At 41.0% G+C, this 21,869-nt stretch overlaps 1 protein-coding gene across 3 annotated transcripts in view; it reads left to right on the top strand.

The window, feature by feature from the left end:
• Positions 1-21,869, top strand: part of atxn7l3a (ataxin 7 like 3a) — a 65,923-nt gene that overhangs the window by 27,583 nt on the left and 16,471 nt on the right. For all 3 annotated transcript variants that reach the window (XM_072248680.1, XM_072248679.1, XM_072248678.1), the window contains exons 9-10: positions 16,779-16,847; positions 17,059-17,102. In XM_072248680.1, the coding sequence (XP_072104781.1) occupies positions 16,779-16,847; positions 17,059-17,102 (113 nt within the window). The remainder of the gene's footprint in view (positions 1-16,778; positions 16,848-17,058; positions 17,103-21,869) is intronic.

A 21,869-nucleotide genomic window follows, 5' to 3' on the forward strand; every position in this document is an offset into this window, starting at 1 on the left:
GGAGTGGGAAATAATTGCTTATCTTGTCAATATCACAGTAGTTCTGTAAAGCAATTTGAAGGAAATTTGGGAATACAAACTTTTCCCGTTTATGTGCAAGTGGCATTAAAGATACTGGTTATATTTTATCTGCAACTAGAGTGGTAACCAAATAAGTTGAGAATAGGCCAGAAAGAAAGAAATCTCTTTCATGGGTCAGGATACTAGAGCTTTGATACAATCTAGAATGTTATATACATTTTCCTAATTATTTGTCATACTGTACATAAACTGGCTTGAATCTGCAGTATTATTGACAGAGGCATGATCCTGGTTGAGAATGTCTGTGCTAGGGTTTTGTCCAGTGCAACAAAGCTGTAGTGAGCTCAGAAATGTTATCATTTGTCAGTGACATGGTATGAACAGAGATGCAGAATCTACAATGTGAAAAGAGGTCATTTGACCTGTTGTGCATGTGTTGGCTCTTTAGTAAGCCAACCATCTTTTGAAAGAATGGTAGAGTCAAACCTTCCTGAAGTTGGCATCAAAACTTCCTGCAATAGCATTAATTCTGTTGAATAATTGGTTTGGGCAGTCCAGTAAGAAAATCCATTGGGGCATTGAAAGGCAGTCATGGTTTTGGGATTCTCTGGTAACTGAAGTCCATGGATGAAGTCCATTTTGTCATGGCTAATCCCAGATTCCTGTCAACCCCATATACCTGCCTTCTTGCTATATCCTTTGATGCCCTGACCAATGAGGAAACTACCAACTTCTGACTTAAATATACCCACGAACTTGGCCTCCACTGCAGTCTATGGCAGAGCATTCCACAGATTCACTACTCTCTGACTAAAGAAATTCCTTCCTACCTCTGTTCTAAAAGGTCTCCCCTCAATTTTCAGGCTGTTCTGGGCAACCCACCATAGGAAACATCCTCTCCACATCCACTCTACCTAGTCCTTTCAACATTCGGTAGGTTTCAATGAGATCCCCCTGCGTTCTTCTAAATTCCAGTGAGTACAGGCCCAAAGCTGCCAAACACTCCTTGTGTGTTAACCCCTTCATTCCCGGAATTATCCTCGTGAACCTTCTCTGAACACTCTCCAATGACAACACGTCCTTTCTGAGATATAGGGCCCAAAACTGTTGACAATACCCCAAGTGCGGCCTACCTAGTGTCTTATAAAGCCTCAGCATTATCTCCTTGCTTTTATATTCTATTCCCCTTGAAATAAATGCTAACATTGCACCTGCCGCCTTTATCACAGATTCAACCTGTAAATTAACCTTCTGGAAGTCTTGCACGAGGACTCCTAAGTCCCTCTGCATCTCTAATGTTTGAACCTTCTCCCCACTTAGATAATAGTTAGCACTATTGTTCCTTTTTACCAAAAAGCATTACCATAAATTTCCCGACAATGTATTCCATCTGCCACTTTTTTGTCCATTCTTCCAATTTGTCTTAAGTTCTGTTGCAATCGCATTGCTTCCTCAGCACTACCCCTCCACCTATCTTCGTATCATTCACAAACTTTGCCACAAAGCCATCAATTCCATTATCCAAATCATTGACAAACAATGTGAAAAGTAGCGATCCCAATATTGACCCCTGAGGAACACCGCTAGTTACTGACAGCCAATCAGAAAAGGCCCCCTTTATTCCCACTCACTGCCTCCTGCCTGTCAGCCATTCCTCTCTCCAAGCCAGTATCTTTCCTGTAATGCCATAGGATTTTATCTTGTTATGCAGCCCCATGTGTGGCACCTTATCAAATCCTTCTGCAAATCCCAAGTAAATGACATCCACTGCCTCTCCTTTGTCCACCCTGCTTATTACTTCCTCGAAGAACTCCCAACAGATTTGTCAGGCAAGATTTCCCTTGACATGCTGACTTTGACTTATTTTATCATTAGTTTCCAAGTACCCAGAAACATCATCCTTTATAATAGGCTCCAACACTTTCCCAACCACTGAGGTTAGGATAACTGGCCTATAATTTCCTTTCTTTTGCCTTCTTCCCTTCTTAAAGAGTGGAGTGACATTTGCAATCTTCCAGTCCTCCGGGACCATGCCAGAATCAAGTGATTCTTGAAAGATCATGACCAATGTATCTGTTATCTCTTCAGGACTCTAGGATGTAGTCCATCTGGTCCAGGTGACTTATCCACCTTAAAACCTTGAGTTTGCCTAGCACTCCTTCCTTTGTAATAGCAATGGCATTCACTGCTCCCTGACACTCATGGACCTCTGGCACACTGCTAGTGTCTTCCACAGTGAAGACTGATGTAAAGTACCCATTAAGTTCATCTGCCATTTTTTTGTCCACTATTAATACCTCACCAGCATCATTTTCCAGTGGTCTGATATTAACTCTTCATTCCCTTTTATTCTTTATATAACTGAAAAAACTTTCAGTATCTTGCTTTATATTATTGATTAGTTTGCCCTCATATTTAATCTTTTCCCTTCTTATAGCCTTTTAGTTGCCTTTTGCTGAATTTTAAAGACTTCCTAATCATCCAATTTCCCACTCACTTTTGCTACCTTGTATGCCCTTTCCTTGGCTTTTATGCAGTCCTTAACTTCCCTTGTCAGCCACAGTTGCTTAACCCTGCTATTTGAGAACATCTTCTGTGGGACAGATCTATCCTGTGCCTTGTGAACTATTCACAGAAACTTCAGCCATCTCTGCTCTGTTGTCATCCCCTCCAGAGTCCTCCTCCAATCCACTTGGGCAAGCTCCTCTCTCATGCTTCTGTGATTCTCTTTATTGTGATACTGATACATGTGATTTATACTTCTCCTTTGCAAATTGCAGTATGAATTCAATCATGTGATCACTGCCTCCTGAGGGTTCCTTTACATCCTAATAAAATCTGGGTTATTACACGACACCCAATCTAAGATGGCCTTTCCCCAAGTAGGCTGTAGCTCAAGCTGCTCTTAAAAAAAAAAAGTCATCTTATAGACAATCAACAAATTTCCTCTCTTGCGATCCGACACCAGCCTGATTTTCCCAATCCGGTTGCATATTGAAGTCCCCCGTTACTATTGTGACATTGCCCTTACCAGCTCCCTTTGCAATCTCAACCCCACATCTTGGTTACCATTTGGGGGCCTACATCTGATTCCCATAATGTTTTCTTAACCCTTGCAGTTTCTTAACTCTATCCACAAAGATTCAACATTCACTGATCCTATGTCACCTCCTTCTAAAGATGTAATTCTATCTCTTGCCAACAGAGCCACACCACCGCCCATGCTTTCTTGCCTGTCCTTTCGATACGAAGTATATCGTTTGATGTTTAGCTCCCAAGTATGGCCTTTCAGCCATGACTTAGTGATGCCCACAATGTCATACCAACCAATTTCTAATTGTGCATCAGTTTGTCCCCCTCATTCCAAATGCTACGTGCATTTAAATACAACACCAGTTCTGCATTCTCACCCTTTTCAATTTTGTGACTAGTACAATTTAACTCTTTGGTCTATCTGCATTTGTACCCAATATTTGGCTTGTCCTTCCTTACATTCTTGTTACATCCATCATCTACTTGTAAACGTGCTGGCTCATCCTCAGCTCTATCATACTGGTTCCCATCCCCCTGCCATATTAGTTTAAACCACCCCTGAAAAGCTCTAGTAAATCTATCTGCAATAATATTGTTCTCCCTCAGATTCAATTGCAACCTGTCACTTTTGTAGAGGTCATACCTGCTCCAGAAGAGGTCCCAATTATCCAGAAATCTGAATCCCTGCCCCTGTTCCCATTCTTCAGCCACACATTTATCTGCCACCTCATTCTATTCCTATCCTCTCTGTCACGTGGCACAGGTCCTGCTTAATCTCTTTCCAGGCTCCTCAGGTTTGCTCAAAGGTAGCATTGTAGACTGGTTCTTCAGCCTCCCCTTTAAAGAAGCTTTGCAGCCATGAATTTTGCACTGGGGAGACTATTTTCCATCCTGGAATTATGTATCTTGTCAAAGAAGCATCTGGCTGTCCCCTAATCATTGAATTCCCTGTTACTGATGCATCCTCAGTTCTCTCTTCCTGGTCTACATTTCAGTCACCAGTTCCTGTTGCATAAGTAGAAGGATGTAAAAGCAATTGTGTTATTCAGGGTTGTAACTTCACAAAAACATTGACTGGGATTGCCTTAGTCCAAGGGAATGAATTTCTAAAGGGGATTCAAAAGGGCTATTTGAAACAGTATGGAGAGAGTAATACTGGGGAGAGGGCTGTATTAGACCTTATCATATGGAATGAGGATATTCGAGATTGACATGCCTGTGGACATACCCTTTGGGAAGAGTGATCATAGCTTGGTAAGTTTCAGGGTAGTCATGGGAAAAAGATAAAGTTGTTCTCTATTGAGGGCCCTAAACTGGGAAAAAGGAGTAAGAAATTAGGAGAGCAAAAGGGAGTCATGAAATGATCTTGGCAAATAGAATTAAGAAGATTCCTAAAACGTTTTATAAGCTTATTAGAAACAAGAAGGTAGCTAAGGAAGATCCGTGGTATAATATATATGCCAGGTGAAAGAGTAGAGTGAAAAACCTCTAAAACTAAAAGCAGTGAATTTTCTACAATATTTATCTTATTTTGTGGTTGCTCAAAATGTGTCCCAAGTTCTTGTCGGCACCGTCAGATATTTATTTAAAAAAACACAATAAAATCAGGCAACCACATGGTCAACTATATTCCTGAGGACCCCCTTTCCACCCTCCACATCTGTTAAATGCAACAAAGTGAAACAAGTTTCTGTAAGTTTGCTATTTTTTCAATAATTTTTACATATTTATTGATGTTGCTACTGTCACAATCATGATGTGTCAACACTGCCTCTTTTGTATAGAAAGAACTATTTTAAATTATGACATAAATGTATGCATTTTCAGTAGAGGCCAGAGACAGCTAGCAACAGAGGGAAAGCAAGATGGCTCCTGTATACAACTCATATATGTCATGTAAAAAAAAAAGTGTGTTTTCGTCACTACTGTCGGGCGTCAACGCCGTCAGGTAACACATGGTTTGACGGTGTTGACAAAAACATCCAAATCATCCTCAATGGAGGCTTGAATATAATTTATGATCACAATAAATAGTAATATAGCTTGTAATGTTTCATTAACCCTTTTATTTATAATATACATAATTTCCCCTTTATTTCATCCACACACAGGCCTACAATATTTCCTTACTTATATGTATCCCCAATGACTAAAACCATAAATGAATTCAGTTGCACCATTTCATAATCATTTTATAAAATTTCACCAAATTAAACATAATTAAATTCATAGTAATTTTGCACAATTTCATAGTAATTCCATTAAATTCTGACCTTCCTTTTATGTATTTTAGGAAGTTATAGCTAGGCAGCAGCTATCAGTGGAGGAACGAAGGCGAAGAAACAGGGAATACCAAAGAAAGCGGAGAGAGAAAATATATAGTGAGCCAGAGTTAAAGGAGGAATACCTGAGAAAGGAAAGGCAAAGATGGAAGAAGAGAGTAGAGGATGGGAAGATAAAAACTATCAGTGATTTGAATGAAAGGGAAAAGAGGAGGAAGAGAAAGGCGTGGAGACTCAGACAGCAAGAGTCAAGAGAGCGTAAGAGAAAGGGCTCAGAACGCCCAGAAAGTCCACCAGGTAGTGCATTGGATCAGACTATACAGAAGCCAGCTCACAGTAGGCAGTCTAGCAGGGGAAAGGGAAAGAAAGAAAACAAGAGCAAGATACCTGACAGAGTTGAAGGCTTTGAAAAATAAACTTCAAGAGATAATAAAAGATGGGAACAAACTGAAAAGGCATTGGCGACAAGAGCAAACTTGAAATCCGGCCCGCGAAGGTATTTTGACTGGCCTGCGAGCAAATATTGAGATACTATGCTTATCCAGCCCACAAATGATTTTTCCTTATTCTGAATGTTTCATGCGACCACACCGATGGACATGCATGACGTCTTGTTACACTGGCTCCAGGTTCCGTTTTGTTCCAAACCAAACACTGGTATATACAAATGACGGGAAGGCAGACTACCCTATTAATATGTATTAGAGACTCTCTGTGCACGTGCAGATTTTCAGATGGGATCGTTCAAATTTGTAAACAGAAACAGCGTCACTGTTTTAACAAGAAATCCACACTAAGTATCCAGATACTTACATGTGCTACGATACTTGTTGAATAACTCGCGTTTTGAAATTCCAATGGCAATGAATGCAAAACGCAAGAATGTGCTGAAAAAGCAGTGAAAATGAAGGAAATACCCATGCCAGCTACGAAGTCTCAAAACGTATTGCAGAAAAGATGGAGCCTTTTACAAATGGAGAGTTTGTCAAAGAATGTTTACTGGCAGTGGTGGATATTGTTTTTCCTGAAAAGAAATCTTTATTTGCATCTATCAGCCTTGTCAGCAAGAACGATCACACGGCTAGTTGAAGAAATGTCTGCAGATGTTAAAAGTTGTTTAAGAGATGCCTGCAACGAATTGCATTTTTTTTTCAATTGCGCTTGATGTGAGTACAGACTTGAGAGATACTGCTCAACTTGCAGTGTTTGTACGAGGAGTGACCTCAACTTTTCAAATTTTTGAAGAGTTTATTCAATTAATTCCTATGAAGGGCACGGTTACTGGAGCAGACATTTTTGAAGCTTTGTTAAAAATGTCAGAAATGAAACTTCATGTGTCGAAGCTAATTGGCATCACAACTGATGGGGCACCAGCAATGGTGGGACAGAAAAACTAAACTGAGATCTTTGATTACTAATTGGCATCCTTGGTTAAGCACAAATGATTTTGTAGCATGCGTTATTCATTAATTTGAGGCAAAACATAACTAAATGTATTTAAATGGATAATTCCCATATTTCAAGTTTTTTATGACATTTATCTGGCCCACCGTCTGCTCATTAATACGCGATCTGGCCCACAGAGGCAAAAAGGTTGCCGACCCCTGTTTTAAATTACAAACGTTTGCAATATGTTTACAATCTGTTCAAACAGTTGATTTATTAAAGTAATTGTCTTTTTAAAATTAAAAATGTGTTTTTATGTCCAAAATTGTTATTTTGTATATTTAATGCTAATAATAAAAGTTCCATGATATAAGAGTTTTCAAAGGAGTACACGTGAAATCTGTACTGTGAACAAACTGCCACTGTAAGAATAGATGGAGAAGTGAGTCAGTTTACGAAAATCAAGAGAGGCGTTAGACAAGGGTGTGTTTTCTCCCCTGATTTATTTAATGTGTACAGTGAAACAATATTACAAAAAATAAGAGATATCTTGGGAATCAAAGTTGGCGGTGAAAACATCAATAATTTTAGATGTGCGGATGATACTGTGCTAATTGCAAGTATGGAGGAAGAACTACAAAACTTAATTGATACAGTTATTGAAGAAAGTGCAAAAATGGGTCTATCTATCAATTACAAAAAGACAATGTATGGTGATATCCAAAAAGAAGGTGAATCCTATCTGCAGGCTGAAAATAAACGGGGAAGACATAAAACAAGTACAGGTGTCCCCCGTTTTTCGAATGTTCGCTTTACCACACCTTGCTGTTACGAAAGACCTACATTAGTTACCTGTTTTCGCTAACAGAAGGTATTTTCACTGTTACGAAAAAAGGCAGCGCACGCCCTGAGCAGCCAAGTTCCTCCCCCGGAACTGCATTCTAGCTGGTATTGCTTAAACATGTGCCTGTGAGCATCTGTGCTTTATGTTGATTTATTTTGAGCATCCGTTAGTAAGATGAGTTCTAAGGTATCAGAAAAACCTAAAAGAGCTCATAAGGATGTTACACTTAGCGTAAAACTAGACATAATTAAGCGTTTCGATCGTGGTGAGCGAAATAAGGACAAAGTGGGTTTGGCTTGTGGAAGTTGACGAAGATGATGTTGAAGAGGTTTTGGCATCCCATGACCAAGACCTGATAAGTGAAGAGCTGTTGCAATTGGAAGAGGAAAGGATAACAATCAAAACCGAATTCAGTAGCGAACGGACCGAAAGTGAAGTCATCCAGGAACTGAACGTGAAGCAACTGCGTGAGGTTTTCGCTGCAATTGACAACGCTGCAATGATTGCAGAAAAGTATGACTTTAATTTTGAAAGGGTATGTAGGTTTAGGGCATATTTGCAAGAGGGTTTGAGTGCTTACAAAGAACTGTATGATAGAAAAATGTGTGAGGCTAGCAGTCAAGCATACTGTCGTTTTTCAAGTCTTCCACATCAGCCACAGCAGATGACGAACCTTGACCTTCAACATCGGGGCAGGCAGACATAGAAGAAGATGACCTGCCTGCCCTGATGGAAACAGACGACGATGAGATGACACACCAGTGTCCTACCACACCAACCTCCGACGACTCAGCCTAACACACCATCATCAGTGTGCTCACTGTCTTCCCGATTCCGGTAAGTGATACTACACTGTACATACGTTATTTCTACTTTATATAGGCTGTGTAGTTTTAATGTGTTATTTGGTATGATTTGGCAGTTTCATAGCTTAAAGGTTACTGGAGAGAGTGTTTCTGCCGAGAGCGCTTGCGTGAGACTTTCGCTACGGTGGACAGTGCATTGATTGCAGAAAAGTATTTCTACTTTATATAGGCTGTGTATTTATCATATCATTCCTGCTTTTACTATATGTTACTGTTATTTTAGGTTTTATGTGTATTTGGCATGATTTGATAGGTTATTTTTTGGGTCTGTGAATGCTCACAAATTTTTCCCATATAAATAAATGGTAATTGTTTCTTCGCTTTACGACATTCCGGCTTATGAACCGTTTCATAGGAACACTCTACCTTCGGATGGTGGGGGAAACCTGTACAGAACTTTTGCTACTTAGGAAGCTGGGTGACATCAGATGGCAGGTACGACATGGACATCAAAAGAAGAATAGGGATGGCAAAAGACACCTTTACGAGAATGAAGAATATACTGACCAACACTAAACTAGGCATGACAGTTGGCCTCAGAGTACTGAAATGTTACGTTTTTCCAATTATGTTATGTGGCTCAGAATGTTGGACAATATCTAGTAACGTGAAGAAACGAATTGAAGTAGCAGAGATGTGGTTTTTGAGGAGGATGCAAAGAATATCATGGACGAAACGAATATCTGATGAGGATGTCATGAACCGAGCAGGCACAAAAAGAGAAATAATGTATGAGATCATGAAAAGGCAACATGACTTCATTGGACATGGGATTAAGAAAGAGGAGTTAAAATGCACGGTAATTATGGGAAAGATTGAAGGGAAGAAAGCAAGAGGAAGGCAAAGACAAATGATGATGGAGACAGCAGCCAGAGAACTGTAAATGAATACCAATAAATTGATCCAGTTGACCCGAAACAGGAGTGTGTGGGCCATGGCAGTCAAAGCTCAAACTGGGCATGGCACCTGATGATGATGATGATGACACATGAATAGTATAGAAAATGAACAAGAGTGAATATTCAACATTTAACAGGATATGTGTGTACCTATGGTGTAGATACAATGATTTAAAAGCTCTTAATCTATATAAGACTAAATGAATAGGAATAATTAGATTTTTATTGTGTCTGACTGTGTTGACACAATAAAAAACACATATTTTATGAAAAAATTACAAAATCAGGAGGTTGCACCGGAATATTGCTTGATTGCTGAGACCTTGTTCTATAAACATACATATTTAGATTTCTTAAAATTTTTTTCTTTTCGAAATTAAAACCTGTTTTATCCAAATTCTCCAGAATCAGTGATCTGCAAATTAGTAGAAAGAGTTAGAGCAGAATTTGGTCACACAGTCTGTACTGGGGGCTGAAGACGCAACCTTGTGGAGCTCCAGTGTGAGAATAATGTTGGTGGAAGTTTTGCTGCCTATCCTTACTGATTGCAGTCTGTTGGTCAAGAAGTCAAAGATCCAGTTGCAGAGGGAGGTGTTGGCACCCAGGGTCCAGAGTTTGGTAAATGGTTTGCTGGGAATTATCTTGTTAAAAGCAGAACTGTAGTCAATAAACATAGTCTGATGCAGGTTTTTTTTTACTATCTTGATGCTCCACGAATGAATGTAGGGCCAGGAAAACTAGAAAACTGATGAAAACAGAAGATAGATGTGGTTTGCATGGACTTCAGTAAGGCCTTTGACAAGGTCTTGTATGGTAGGCTGATTCAGAGGGTTCAAGTGATCTGAGACTCGTTAGCACACTGGATCTGAAATTGGCATGATAATAGGAAGCAGATGGTGGTGGAGTGAAGGGTATTTTTCTGACAAGGTTTATAGCGAGTGGTGTATCACCGGCATTGGTGATGGCTCATTTGTTGTTTGAAACATGTACAAGACAAAGGGGCTTCCCTTCCTCCACCATCATCTCTGCTCTCAAACGCATCTCTCCCATTTCACGCACATCTGCTCTCACGCCATCCTCCCACTACCCCACTAGGAATAGGGTTCCCCTTGTCCTCACCTACCACCCCACCAGCCTCCGGGTCCAACATATTATTCTCCGTAACTTCCGCCACCTCCAACGGGATCCCACCACTGAGCACATCTTTCCCTCCCCCCCTCCGTTTTCCGTAGGGATCGCTTCCTACGCAACTCTGTCCATTCGTTCCCCCCCCCCCCCCCCACCCCACTCCAAATCCCTTCCCACCGATCTCCCTCCTGGCACTTATCCTTGTAAGCGGAACAAGTGCTAGACATGCCTTTACACTTCCTCCCTCACCACCATTCAGGGCCCCAGACAGTCCTTCCAGGTGAGGCAACGCTTCACCTATGAGTCGGCTGGGGTGATATACTGCGTCTGGTGCTTCCGATGCGGCCTTCTATATATTGGGAGACCGTTTCGCTGAACACCTACGCTCTGTCTGCCAGAGAGAGCAGGATCTCCCAGTGGCCACAGGTTTTAATTCCACGTCCCATTCCCATTCTGATATGTCTATCCACGGCCTCCTCTACTGTCAAGATGAAGCCACACTCAGGTTGGAGGAACAACACCTTATATTCCGTCTGGGTAGCCTCCAACCTGATGGCATGAGCATTGACTTCTCTAACCTCCGTTAATGCCTTACCTCCCCTTCGTACCCTATCCCTTATTTATTTATTTATTTATTTATTATTTTTCTCTCTCTTTTTTTCTCCCTCTGTCCCTCTCGCTATAACTCCTTGCCTATCCTCTGGGCTCCCCTCCCCCCTTCTTTCTCCCTAGGCCTCCCGTCCCATGACCCTCTCCCTTCTCGAGCCTCGTATCCCTTTTGCCAATCAACTTTCCAGCTCTTAGCTCCACCCCTCCCCCTTCACTTTCAAATCTCTTTCGATCTCTTCTTTCAGTTAGTCCTGACGAAGGATCTCGGCCCGAAACGTCGACTGTACCTTTTCCTATAGATGCTGCCTGGCCTGCTGCGTTCACCAGCACTTTTTATGTGTGTTGCAAGACCATAAGTCATAGGAGCAAAATTAGGCCATTTGGCCCATTGAGTCTGTTCCGCCCTTTCACCATCATGGCTCATCCATTTCCTTTCCAGCCCCACTCTCCTGCCTTCTCCCCATAACCTTTCACACCTGACTAATCAAGAACCTATTAACCTCCACCGTAAATACACCCATTGACCTGGTTTCAGCCTGCTGCGGTAACGAATTTCACAGATTCACCAACCTCTGTCTAAAGAAATTACTCCTTAACTGCGTTCTAAATCGATGTGTCTCTATTTTGAAGCTGTGCCCTCTGGTCCTAGACTCCCCACCACAGGAAACTTCCTCTCCACATCTGTTCTATCTTGGCCTTTCAACATTCGATGGGTTTCAATGAGATCTCACTTCATTTTTCTAAATTCCAGCAAGTAAAGGCCCAGAGGCATCAATCACTCCTCATTGCTGGAATCATTCTTGTGAATCTCCTTTGAACCCTCCAATGTCAACACATCCTTTCTTAAGTAAGGGGCACAAAACTGCTGACAATACTCCAAGTGAGGCTTGCCAGTGCCTTGTAAAGCCTCAGCATTACATACTTGTTTTTATATTCTAGTTCTCTCAAAATGAACGCTAACATTGCATTTACCTTCCTCACCACCAACTCAACCTGCAAATTAACCTTTAGGGAATCGTGCATGGGGACTCCCATGTCCCTTTGCATCTTGGACTTTTGAATTTCTCCCCATTTAGAATATAGTCTATGCTTTTGTTCCTTCTACCAAAGTGCGTCACCAGACACATCATGATACTATATTGCATTTGCCACTTCTTTGCCCGTTCTCCACTCTGTCCAAGTCCTGCAGCCACTCTGTTTCCTCAACACTACCTGCCCCTCCACCTATCTTCCTATCATCTGCTAACTTGGCCACAAAGCCATCAATTCCATCCAAATCATTGACACAGAATGTAAACAGAAGCTGTCCCAACACCAACTCCTGCAGAACACCACTCGTTCAGTGGCCAATCAGAAAAGGTTCCCTTTATTACCACTCTTTGTCTCCTGCCAATCAGCCAATGCTCTATCCATGCTAGTATCTTTCCTATAATACCACGGGCTCTTAACTTATTAAGCAGCCTCATGTGTGGCATCTTGTCAAAGGCCTTCTGAAAATCCAAGTAGATAACATCTACCGATTCTCCTTTGTTTATCCTGCTTGTTATTCAAAGAATTCCAACAGACTTGTCAGGCAAGATTTTCCCTTAAGGAAGCCATGCTGGCTTTGGCCTATTGTATTATGTGTCTCTAAGTACCCCGAAACCAAATCCTTAACAATCAGCTTCAACATCGTTCTAGCCATTGAGGTCAGATTAAAGGGCCTATAATTTCCTTTCTCCTGCTTCCCTCCCCTTTTTGAAGAGTGGAGTGACATTTCCAATTTCTAAGTCCTCTGGAACCATTCCAGAATCTAGTGACTCTTGAAAGATCTTTACTAATACCTCCACAATCTCTTCAGCTACCTCCTTCAGAACCCTGGGGTGTAGACCATCTGGTCCAGATGATTTACCTACCTTCACACCTTTCAGTTTCTCAAGCACCTTCTCCTTGTAAAAGTGACTACACTCACTTCTGCCCCTGACACTCTCAAACCTCCGGCATACTGCTAGTGTCTTCCACAGTGAAGACTGATGCAAAATGCTTATTTAGTTTGTCCGCCATTTTCTTGTCCCCCATTACTGTCTCTCCAGCATCATTTTTCTGTGGTCCAATATCTATTCTCACCTTATAGATCTGAAAAAAAAAACACTTTTGGTATGCTCGTTGATATTGTTGGCTAGTTTACCTTCATATTTCATATTTTCCCTCCTTGTGGGTTTTTTAGTTGCCTTCTGTTGGTTTTTAAAAGTGTCCCAATCCTCTAACTTACTATTAATTTTTTGCTCTATTATATGTCCTCTCTTTTGCTATTATGTTGGCTTTGACTTCAGAATCAGAATCACATTTAATATCACCGGCATATGTCTTGAAATCTGGTGTTATGCGGCATTAGTACATTGCAATACATAATAATACTGAATTACAGTAAGAAATGTATTTAAAAGTTAAATTAAATAGTGCAAAAAAATGTAGTGAGGTTCAATGTCCATTGAGAAATCTATTGCGAGAGGGGAAGAAACTTGTCCTGAATCATTGATTATGTGCCTTCAGGCTCCTGTACCTCTTCGCTGATAGTAGCAATACGACGAGGGCATGTTCCGGGCGATGGGATCCTTAATGATGCCTTTGAGGCATCGCTTCTTGGAGATGTCTCTCGATGCTGGGGAGGCTAGTGCCCATGATGGAGCTGACTTGAGTTTATATCTTTATGCAGCTATTTTTCATTCCTGTACAGTGGCTGCCCAGACTTGGAGTGCACTGCAATTTGCCTATCGCTATAATAGGTTTACAGCAGATGCAATCTCATTGGATCACCTGTCAGCCACAGTTGCGTCGTTCTGACTTTAAAATACTACTACTTTTTTGGGATGTATCTACACTGTGCCCGCCAAATTGCTCACAGAAACTCCAGCCATTACTGCTCTACCATCATCCCTGCTAGTGTCCCCTTCCAATCAACTTTGGCCAGCTCCTTTCTCGTGTGTCTAATTCTCTTTACTTCACTGTAATACTGATACATCTGACTTTAGTTTTTCCCTCTCAAATTGCAAGGTGAATTCTATCATATTATGATCACTGTCTCCTAATCTCCCTAATCAAATCTGGTTCTTATACAACACCCAGTCCAGAGTAGCTGATCTTCTGCCAGGCTCAACCACAAGCCACCTTGTAGGCTGACTACAAATTCCCCCTCTTGGAATCCAGCACCAACCAGATTTTCCCAATCTACCTGCATATTGAAATCCCCCGTGACTATTGTAACATTTCCCTGTCATAGTTTTATATCTCCCGTTGTAATTTTGCAGTGCACATCCTGGCTACTGTTCTGAGGCCTATATATAACTGCCATCAGCGTCATCTTAACCTTGCAGTTTATTAACTTTACCTGCAAGGATTCTACATCTTCTGATCCTATGTCATCTTTTTCTAAGGATTTGATTTCATTTTTTTTCCAACAGAGAGACACCCCACCCCTTCTGTCTACCTGCCTGTCATTTCAATAAAATGTATAATCCTCGGATGTTAAGCTCCTAACTATGATCTTCTTTCAGCCACAATTCAGTGATGCCCACAATGTTATACCTGCCAATCTCTGTGCTACAAGATCATCTACGTTACTCCATATGCTGCATGCATTCAAATATAACACCTTTAGTTCTGTTTTCATCACCCTTTTCAATTTAGTCTCCATATTACACTTCAACTTATCCCACTGACTGCAAATTTGCCTTATCATCTGCCTGTCCTTCCTCATTCTCACTATGTACTGCATCAAGTGCCCCAATCACTCTGGTTTCTATTCCCCTACCAAATCAGTTTAAAACATCCCTAACAGTTCTAGCAAACCTACCCGCAAGTATATTGGTGCCCCTTGAGTTCAGTCCTTTTTATACTGGTTATACCTTCCCCAGAAGCTATATCAATGATCTAGAAATCAGAAGCCCTGTCCCCTGCACCAGTTCATCAGCTATGTATTCATTTACCAAATCATCCTATTTTTACCCTCACTGCTGTGTGCTACAAGCAGTAATACATGGGTTACTACCCATGAGGTCCTGCATTTCAGCCTTCTACCTAACTCTTTGTATTCTATCTTTAGGACCTCCTCCTTTTCCTACTTGTGTTGTTGTTACCAATATGTTCCACAATTTCCGTCTGTACACCATCTCCCTTTAGAGTGATCCGAGACACTCCTGATCCTGGCACTTGGGAGGCAACATACCATCCTGGTGTCTCTTTCATGTCTGCAGAATCTCTTGTCTGCTCTTGTGGAATCCCCTATCACTGCTGCAGTCCTTTTCTCCTCCCTTCCCTTCTGAGCCACAGCGCCAGACTCCTTGCCAGCGACCCGGTCGCTATGGTTCTCCCCCCACCCCCGCCCCCGGTAGGTTCTCCTCAACAGTTTCCAAAATGGTATACTTATTATTGAGGGGAATTGCCACAGGGGTACTTTATCAAAAAATGATTAATGTTAGAGGAGGAGGGCACATGGAGTTGGTGGGCCAAAACGCCTGTTTTCATGCTGTATGACTCTAAATATCACTAGGAAGACTCTAGTTCTAATTCTGAAAGGAAAGGGATTTTGCCTTTTCACTTTTCTGGTATTCTCCCCCAATCCACTTTGTTGGATAACCTCAGAATGAGTATTTCTCCATGGTCAGGTAAATCATGAGACAGGCGAGTCCATACCTTCCCCCCCTCCACTTGTGAAGGCTTCGCTTTGCATTCGCCTTTCTCCCCTATCATCTGAAAGACAGTATAGAGCAACATGAAAAGGTATTGCCTGAGATTCAGTCTTTCCCAGGTGCTTGTAGCTGGATAATAGGGAACTAATAAATACAATAATAGTCAGGGTCTGAAATTCACTGGCTAAAAGGACAATGTACGAGGGGTGATTGATAAGTTCGTGGCCTGAGGTAGAAGGAGTCAATTTTAGAAAACCTAGCACATTTATTTTTCAACATAGTCCCCTCCTACATGTACACACTTAGTCCAGTGGTCGTGGAGCATACGGATCCCTTTTTTGTAGAAGTGGTCCACAGCAGGGGTGATTGATAAGTACGTGGCCTAAGGTAGAAGGAGATGAGTTATTAACTTCAAACTTTCTGCATTATCACTCAAAGAGTTGAACTGCACGTGCATGTAATGAGAGCTTCTTGGACCTCCAGGTGGTCCACAGCAGGGGTGATTGATAAGTTCGTGGCCTAGAGGTAGAAGGAGATGAGTTATACAGCTCTCGTTACATGCACATGCAGTTCAACTCTTTGAGTGAAAACGCACAAAGTTTGAAGTTAATAACTCATCTCCTTCTACCCTAGGCCACAAACTTATCAATCACCCCTGCTATGGACCACTTCTGGAGGTCCAAGACACCGACCTCTACAAAGAAAGGATCCGTATGCTCCACGACCGCTGGACTAAATGTGTAAATGTAGGAAAAATACATGTGCTAGGTTTTCTAAAATTGACTCCTTCTAACTTAGGCCACGAACTTATCAATCACCCCTCGTAGGCAGAAAACATCATTACATTAAAGGTTAACTGGATGAGCACTTAATGAACTCTAGCCTATAGGCTGGGAAATGGGGTCATTCTAAGAAATTTTAGCTGACATGGAATTAAACATGATGGTCTGACAGTTGGGATTTTGAGTTATAACTGTATGATTAAAGCCAAAATAAGTCTCACAGTATGTTGTAATACTTAGTTCTGCTCTTCTCTGGCATAGTACAACAACAATTCTGGCATCAACTATGAAAACCTGGGTCCCGAAGAATTGCGCTCATTGCTGACAACGGTTAGTGTTAACCAACGGTGAGGTGTGAAAGCTCTTGGAAAACTGGAAGTACAGTGAAGATAAACTTCAATCCCGCATGTTTCATTTGTTTGTTTGTGACAATGTCCTCATGTTGCCATTTTGCACATTGTCTGGTTTTATGTGAATGATAAATCTGCTTTTGGTCAGATTCCATGGGGCTTTCTCAGTAAATCTGCCTCCTCTTTTTCAGCAATGTGGTGTCATCTCGGAGCACACCAAGAAAATGTGTACAAGGTAAGAATCCTGAAAAATAACTTGCCCTGCAAACAATAAAGTGTAGTTCTCAACTCTTTATGGTGCTACTTAACCATTAAAAGTGATTTAAAATACTGTCAGGCATGAGGCTTGAATGAGTGCAAAGTCACTTAATCATCTGAATTACACACCTATTTGTAAGAAATAAAGAATGAAGGTTCTCAGAAGATGAAGTGACAAATAGTATTGTTAGGAAATAGGAGGAATGAGAAGTATCAAATGTAAAGTACAGGTCGACCTTCACTAATCTGGCACCATTGGGACCTGATGAGTGCCGGATTAGTGAAAATGCCAAATTACAGAAGGATCGCATTAAGCAATAGCTAACCTTCACTAATCTGGCACTATTGGGACCTGAGGAGTGCTGGATTAGTGAAAATGCCGAATTACAGAAGGATTGCATTAAGCATAATCAGTGCCGGATTATCGAAGGAACCGGATTACAGGTAGTCGGATTAGTGAAGGTTGACCTGTAGTCTAAAATGGGTTTGAAGCACATGTTTGTAAATGCTGGAGTATGATAAATAAGACTAATATCTCATAGGATTCTGATGTTAAGCCCCAACGGAGATCTTGCTCAAAGCAGGTGAAGATTGATACATAATATTTCTGGATACAAGATACTCAGGAAATATGGGGAAAGAAACAAAATTTGGGTTGGCAGTTTTCACCAAATCATTGTTAAACAAAAGGTTGATCCATTTGATAGAGGAAGTTTGACATGAGGGAAGTAAGAAGTAAAAAGTAAGTTGAGAAATAATGGGGAGTTGAGGAATAAATTTGTGGGCCATTGCAATGTCCTTGAGTAGGACTGAGTAAGGATCATTGAGAAGTGATTGAGGGGACATTCCCCATAATTCCCATGTGGATTACATAATAGTGCTAAGGACAAAGAGAGGGAGGAATACTATGTTTCAGAAAACTTTCATGATCAATGTATTTCCATCCAGTAGGGTGGAAGAAATGCTGGATTTACTTGTGGGAAGTGAACTTGGTTTCAAAAGAAAAGCATTTAAAGCTCAGTCATCATAATATCATGTTTAAATTCAATTTGGGAAAGAAGATATATATCAAGCTAGGGTTTTTAAAAGGGATCTGATCAGGATCGGAATGAAATATTGGTTGGTTAAACAGTAAATGAAAAATGGGTTCCTGCCAAAAAAAAAGATGATTTATTCATGGAATATGCTCTTTACCAAGAAGCATAAAAGAAGGGAATTTGTAAATGGAATTCACTGAAACATGAAAGATTATTGCCCTAACTTTGCAGTTGTGATAATGGCTGATTGACAGCAGTGCTTCCTATGGAACAGTTTGGGACCTGGGAGCCCATCCTGGTAATGGTTAACAGCAGCTTTAGAGCTCAAAATGCAGAAATTATTCATCTTGGCTTGAGATCACCATCAGAGAAGCAAGTTTGATTCACTCCATGTGATATCAAAAAATGTGTGAAAGCACTGCATGTACTAAAGGCTTAAGAAACAAATAATGTCCTTGAGTAGGACTGAAGACTTGCATTCCAAAGCCAGCATGCCTCTAGTCAAATTACTCTGTTACAGCTATAGCACTGGCTATAGCTATAGCACAATGTTTAAGAAATTGCTTCAGTTTGTCGTATTCACTAAAAGCAGGACTAATCTGGCTAATTGCCCTTCTCTCAATCATAATCAAAGTGATGGACTGTTGCTAACAGGTCAAGTGACAAATACAAGGGATTCTGGTTAATTGGGACAAATTGGAACCAATACATTTGGGCCCAATTAAATGGCTGCCCCACTCAATTGATGCTATTTAAAGACTCTCAAAATGCTGGAGGAAGTTAGCAGGCCAGGCAGCATCTATGGAAAAAAGTGCAGCCGACGTTTTGGGCTGTGACCCTTCCTCAGGCTGGAGCATTTTGTGTGTGTTGCTTGGATTTACAGCATCTGCAGATTTTCTTTTGTTTGTGCTATTCGCTGTAAGCACGGTATAGTGTTTAACGTCCGCACAGGTGCACACAACTGATGCAGGTTAAAAACTTTGGCAACGATGTCCTGTCCTGTTGAAGCAGTATAATAACCCAAATAAACTAAGGGAATCCTGGCTATTTTCTCGATTAGGTTTTGTTCTTTAAGTGCTTTCCCAAATATACGTCTGCCCTTAACCAATGGATTAACCAATGGCCCAACTAACCGGAATCCACTGTATTGTCAAATAAACTGCTCACTCATAACCAATTTGGTTTTTGCCAGGACTGCCTGGCTTCAACCCTCATCACAATCTTGGTCAATAGAAGGAAAGTACCAGTGATATTAGTTATATTTTAGAAAAAGGAAGGTGGAAATATTGTTGGTGCAATTATGTTATGCCAGAAGAGTTACAAGACCCAACTATCTTAATTTGCTTCATCTATCACTTTCCTGATGCTCCAAAATGTCCTGCCATTTATTGAATACTTCCCCTTTCCATTTGCCCTCCCAAAGCACATATGTTGTACTTGATTTTAAATTAAGTAGGATTTTTTGAAGTATTTGTTGATGCCATCTGCTCCATACCACTGATCCCTTAGAACTGACATTTGATATCAATGTAAGTAAAGGGGAAATCCAAGCCTCCAAGATTGATTGTAGTCAGTTTTCCTTGAGGAAAGTACAGTACAAAGTGCTGCAGGAGTTCAACAAGTTGAACAGAAATTTGTGGACTTTGAGGTCAGTATTGGACACTGTTTTCACTGCTGACAAATGCAATTGATCGGTGAAGATATGGTAGGAATCTTTTTAAAAAATAGATAAAGCAGGACAAAGTGTGTGTGAAAAACTAGTTAACAATAAACTTCAGTGAGTGTTGGATAACTAAAATGCCCAATGAGCCAGCGAGTGATGTGTATTAAGATAATCGAAACTAAATGGTACAATTTTGAAGGAGTTGGTGGAAGCTGCACTCATCTTTGGAGCAGTAGGACAATCAGAGTCGAGTTATTATCACTAATGTGAAATTTGTTGTTTTGTGGCAATACATAAAATATATGATAAGTGATCATAAATATATATAAAAAAGATTTTAAAAGTAGTACAAAAAGAGAACAAGGATAGTGTGGTAATGTTCATAGGTTCATTGTCCGTTCAGCAAACTGATGGCGGAGGGGAAGCTGTTCCTGAAATGTTAGCATGTGCCTTTAGGCTCACATATTTCGCCTCTAATGGTAGTAATGAGAAGAGTGCATGTCCTGGGTGATGGAGGTCCTTAATAATGGGCTTTTTAAAGCATTGCCTTTTGAAGATGTCTTCAATGCTGAGGAGGCTAGTGCACATGATAGAGCTGACTGAGTTCACAACTTTCTGTAGCCTTTTTCCAGTCTAGTGCATTGAGGCCCCTTCATGCCAGACAGTGATGCAATCAGATAGAATGTTCTCCACTGTACATCTATAGAAATTTGCTGGAGTCTTTCATGAAAAGGCTTGTCAGAAGGGCAGTGTTATGATAATTGTGAGGGATTTTAACATGCGAGTGGACTGGGAAAATCAGGTCGGCACTGGATCTCAAGAGAGAGAATTTGTAGAATGTCTGCCAGATGGCTTTTTAGAACAGCTTGTTGTTGAACCCACTAGGGGATCGGTTGTACTGGATTGGGTATTGTGTAATGAACTGGAGGTGATTGGAGAGATTGAGGTGAAGGAATGCTTGGGAGGCAGTGATCATAACATGATTGAGTTCACTGTGAAATTTGAAAAAGAGAAGCTGAAATCTGATGTGTCAGTATTTCAGTGGAGTAAAGGAAATTACAGTGGCATGAGAGAGGAACTGACCAAAGTTGACTGGAGAGGGACACTGCTGGGAAAGACGGCAGAGCAGCAGTGGCTGGAGTTTATGCGAGAAGTGAGGAAGGTGCAAGACAGATATATTCCAAAAAAGAAGAAATTTTCGAATGGAAAAAGGATGCAACCGTGGTTGACAAGAGAAGTCAAAGCCAAAGTTAAAGCAAAGGAGAGGGCATACAAGGAAGCAAAAATTAGTGGGAAGGCAGAGGATTGGGAAGTTTTTAAAAGCTTACAAAAGGAAACTAAGAAGGTCATTAAGAGGGAAAAGATTAACTATGAAAGGAAGCTAGCAAATAATATCAAAGAGGATACTAAAAGCTTTTTCAAGTATATAAAGAGTAAGTGACAGGTGCGAGTAGATATAAGACTGATAGAAAATGATGCTGGAGAAATTGTAATGGGAGATAAGGAGATGGCAGAGGAACTGAATGAGTATTTTGCATCAGTCTTCACTGAGGAAGACATCAGTAGTATACCGGACACTCAAGGTGGCAGGGAAGAGAAGTGTGCGCAATCACAATTACGACAGAGAAAGTACTCAGGAAGCTGAATAGTCTAAAGGTAGGTAAATCTCCCGGACCAGATGGAATGCACCCTCGTGTTCTGAAGGAAGTAGCTGTGGAGATTGCAGAGGCATTAGCGATGATCTTTCAAAAGTCGATAGATTCTGGCATGGTTCCGGAGGACTGGAAGATTGCAAATGTCACTCTGCTATTTAAGAAGGGGGCAAGGGAGCAAAAAGGAAATTATAGACCTGTTAGCTTGACATCGGTGGTTGGGAAGTTGTTGGAGTCGATTGTCAAGGATGAGGTTACGGAGTACCTGGAGGCATATGACAAGATAGGCAGAACTCAGTATGATTTCCTTAAAGGAAAATCCTGCCTGACAATTTTTACAAACTATTACATTTTTTTGAGGAAATTACCAGTAGGCTAGACAGGGGAGATGC

The sequence above is a fragment of the Mobula birostris genome, chromosome X, assembly GCF_030028105.1.
Source record: "Mobula birostris isolate sMobBir1 chromosome X, sMobBir1.hap1, whole genome shotgun sequence".
Taxonomy (NCBI): domain Eukaryota; kingdom Metazoa; phylum Chordata; class Chondrichthyes; order Myliobatiformes; family Myliobatidae; genus Mobula; species Mobula birostris.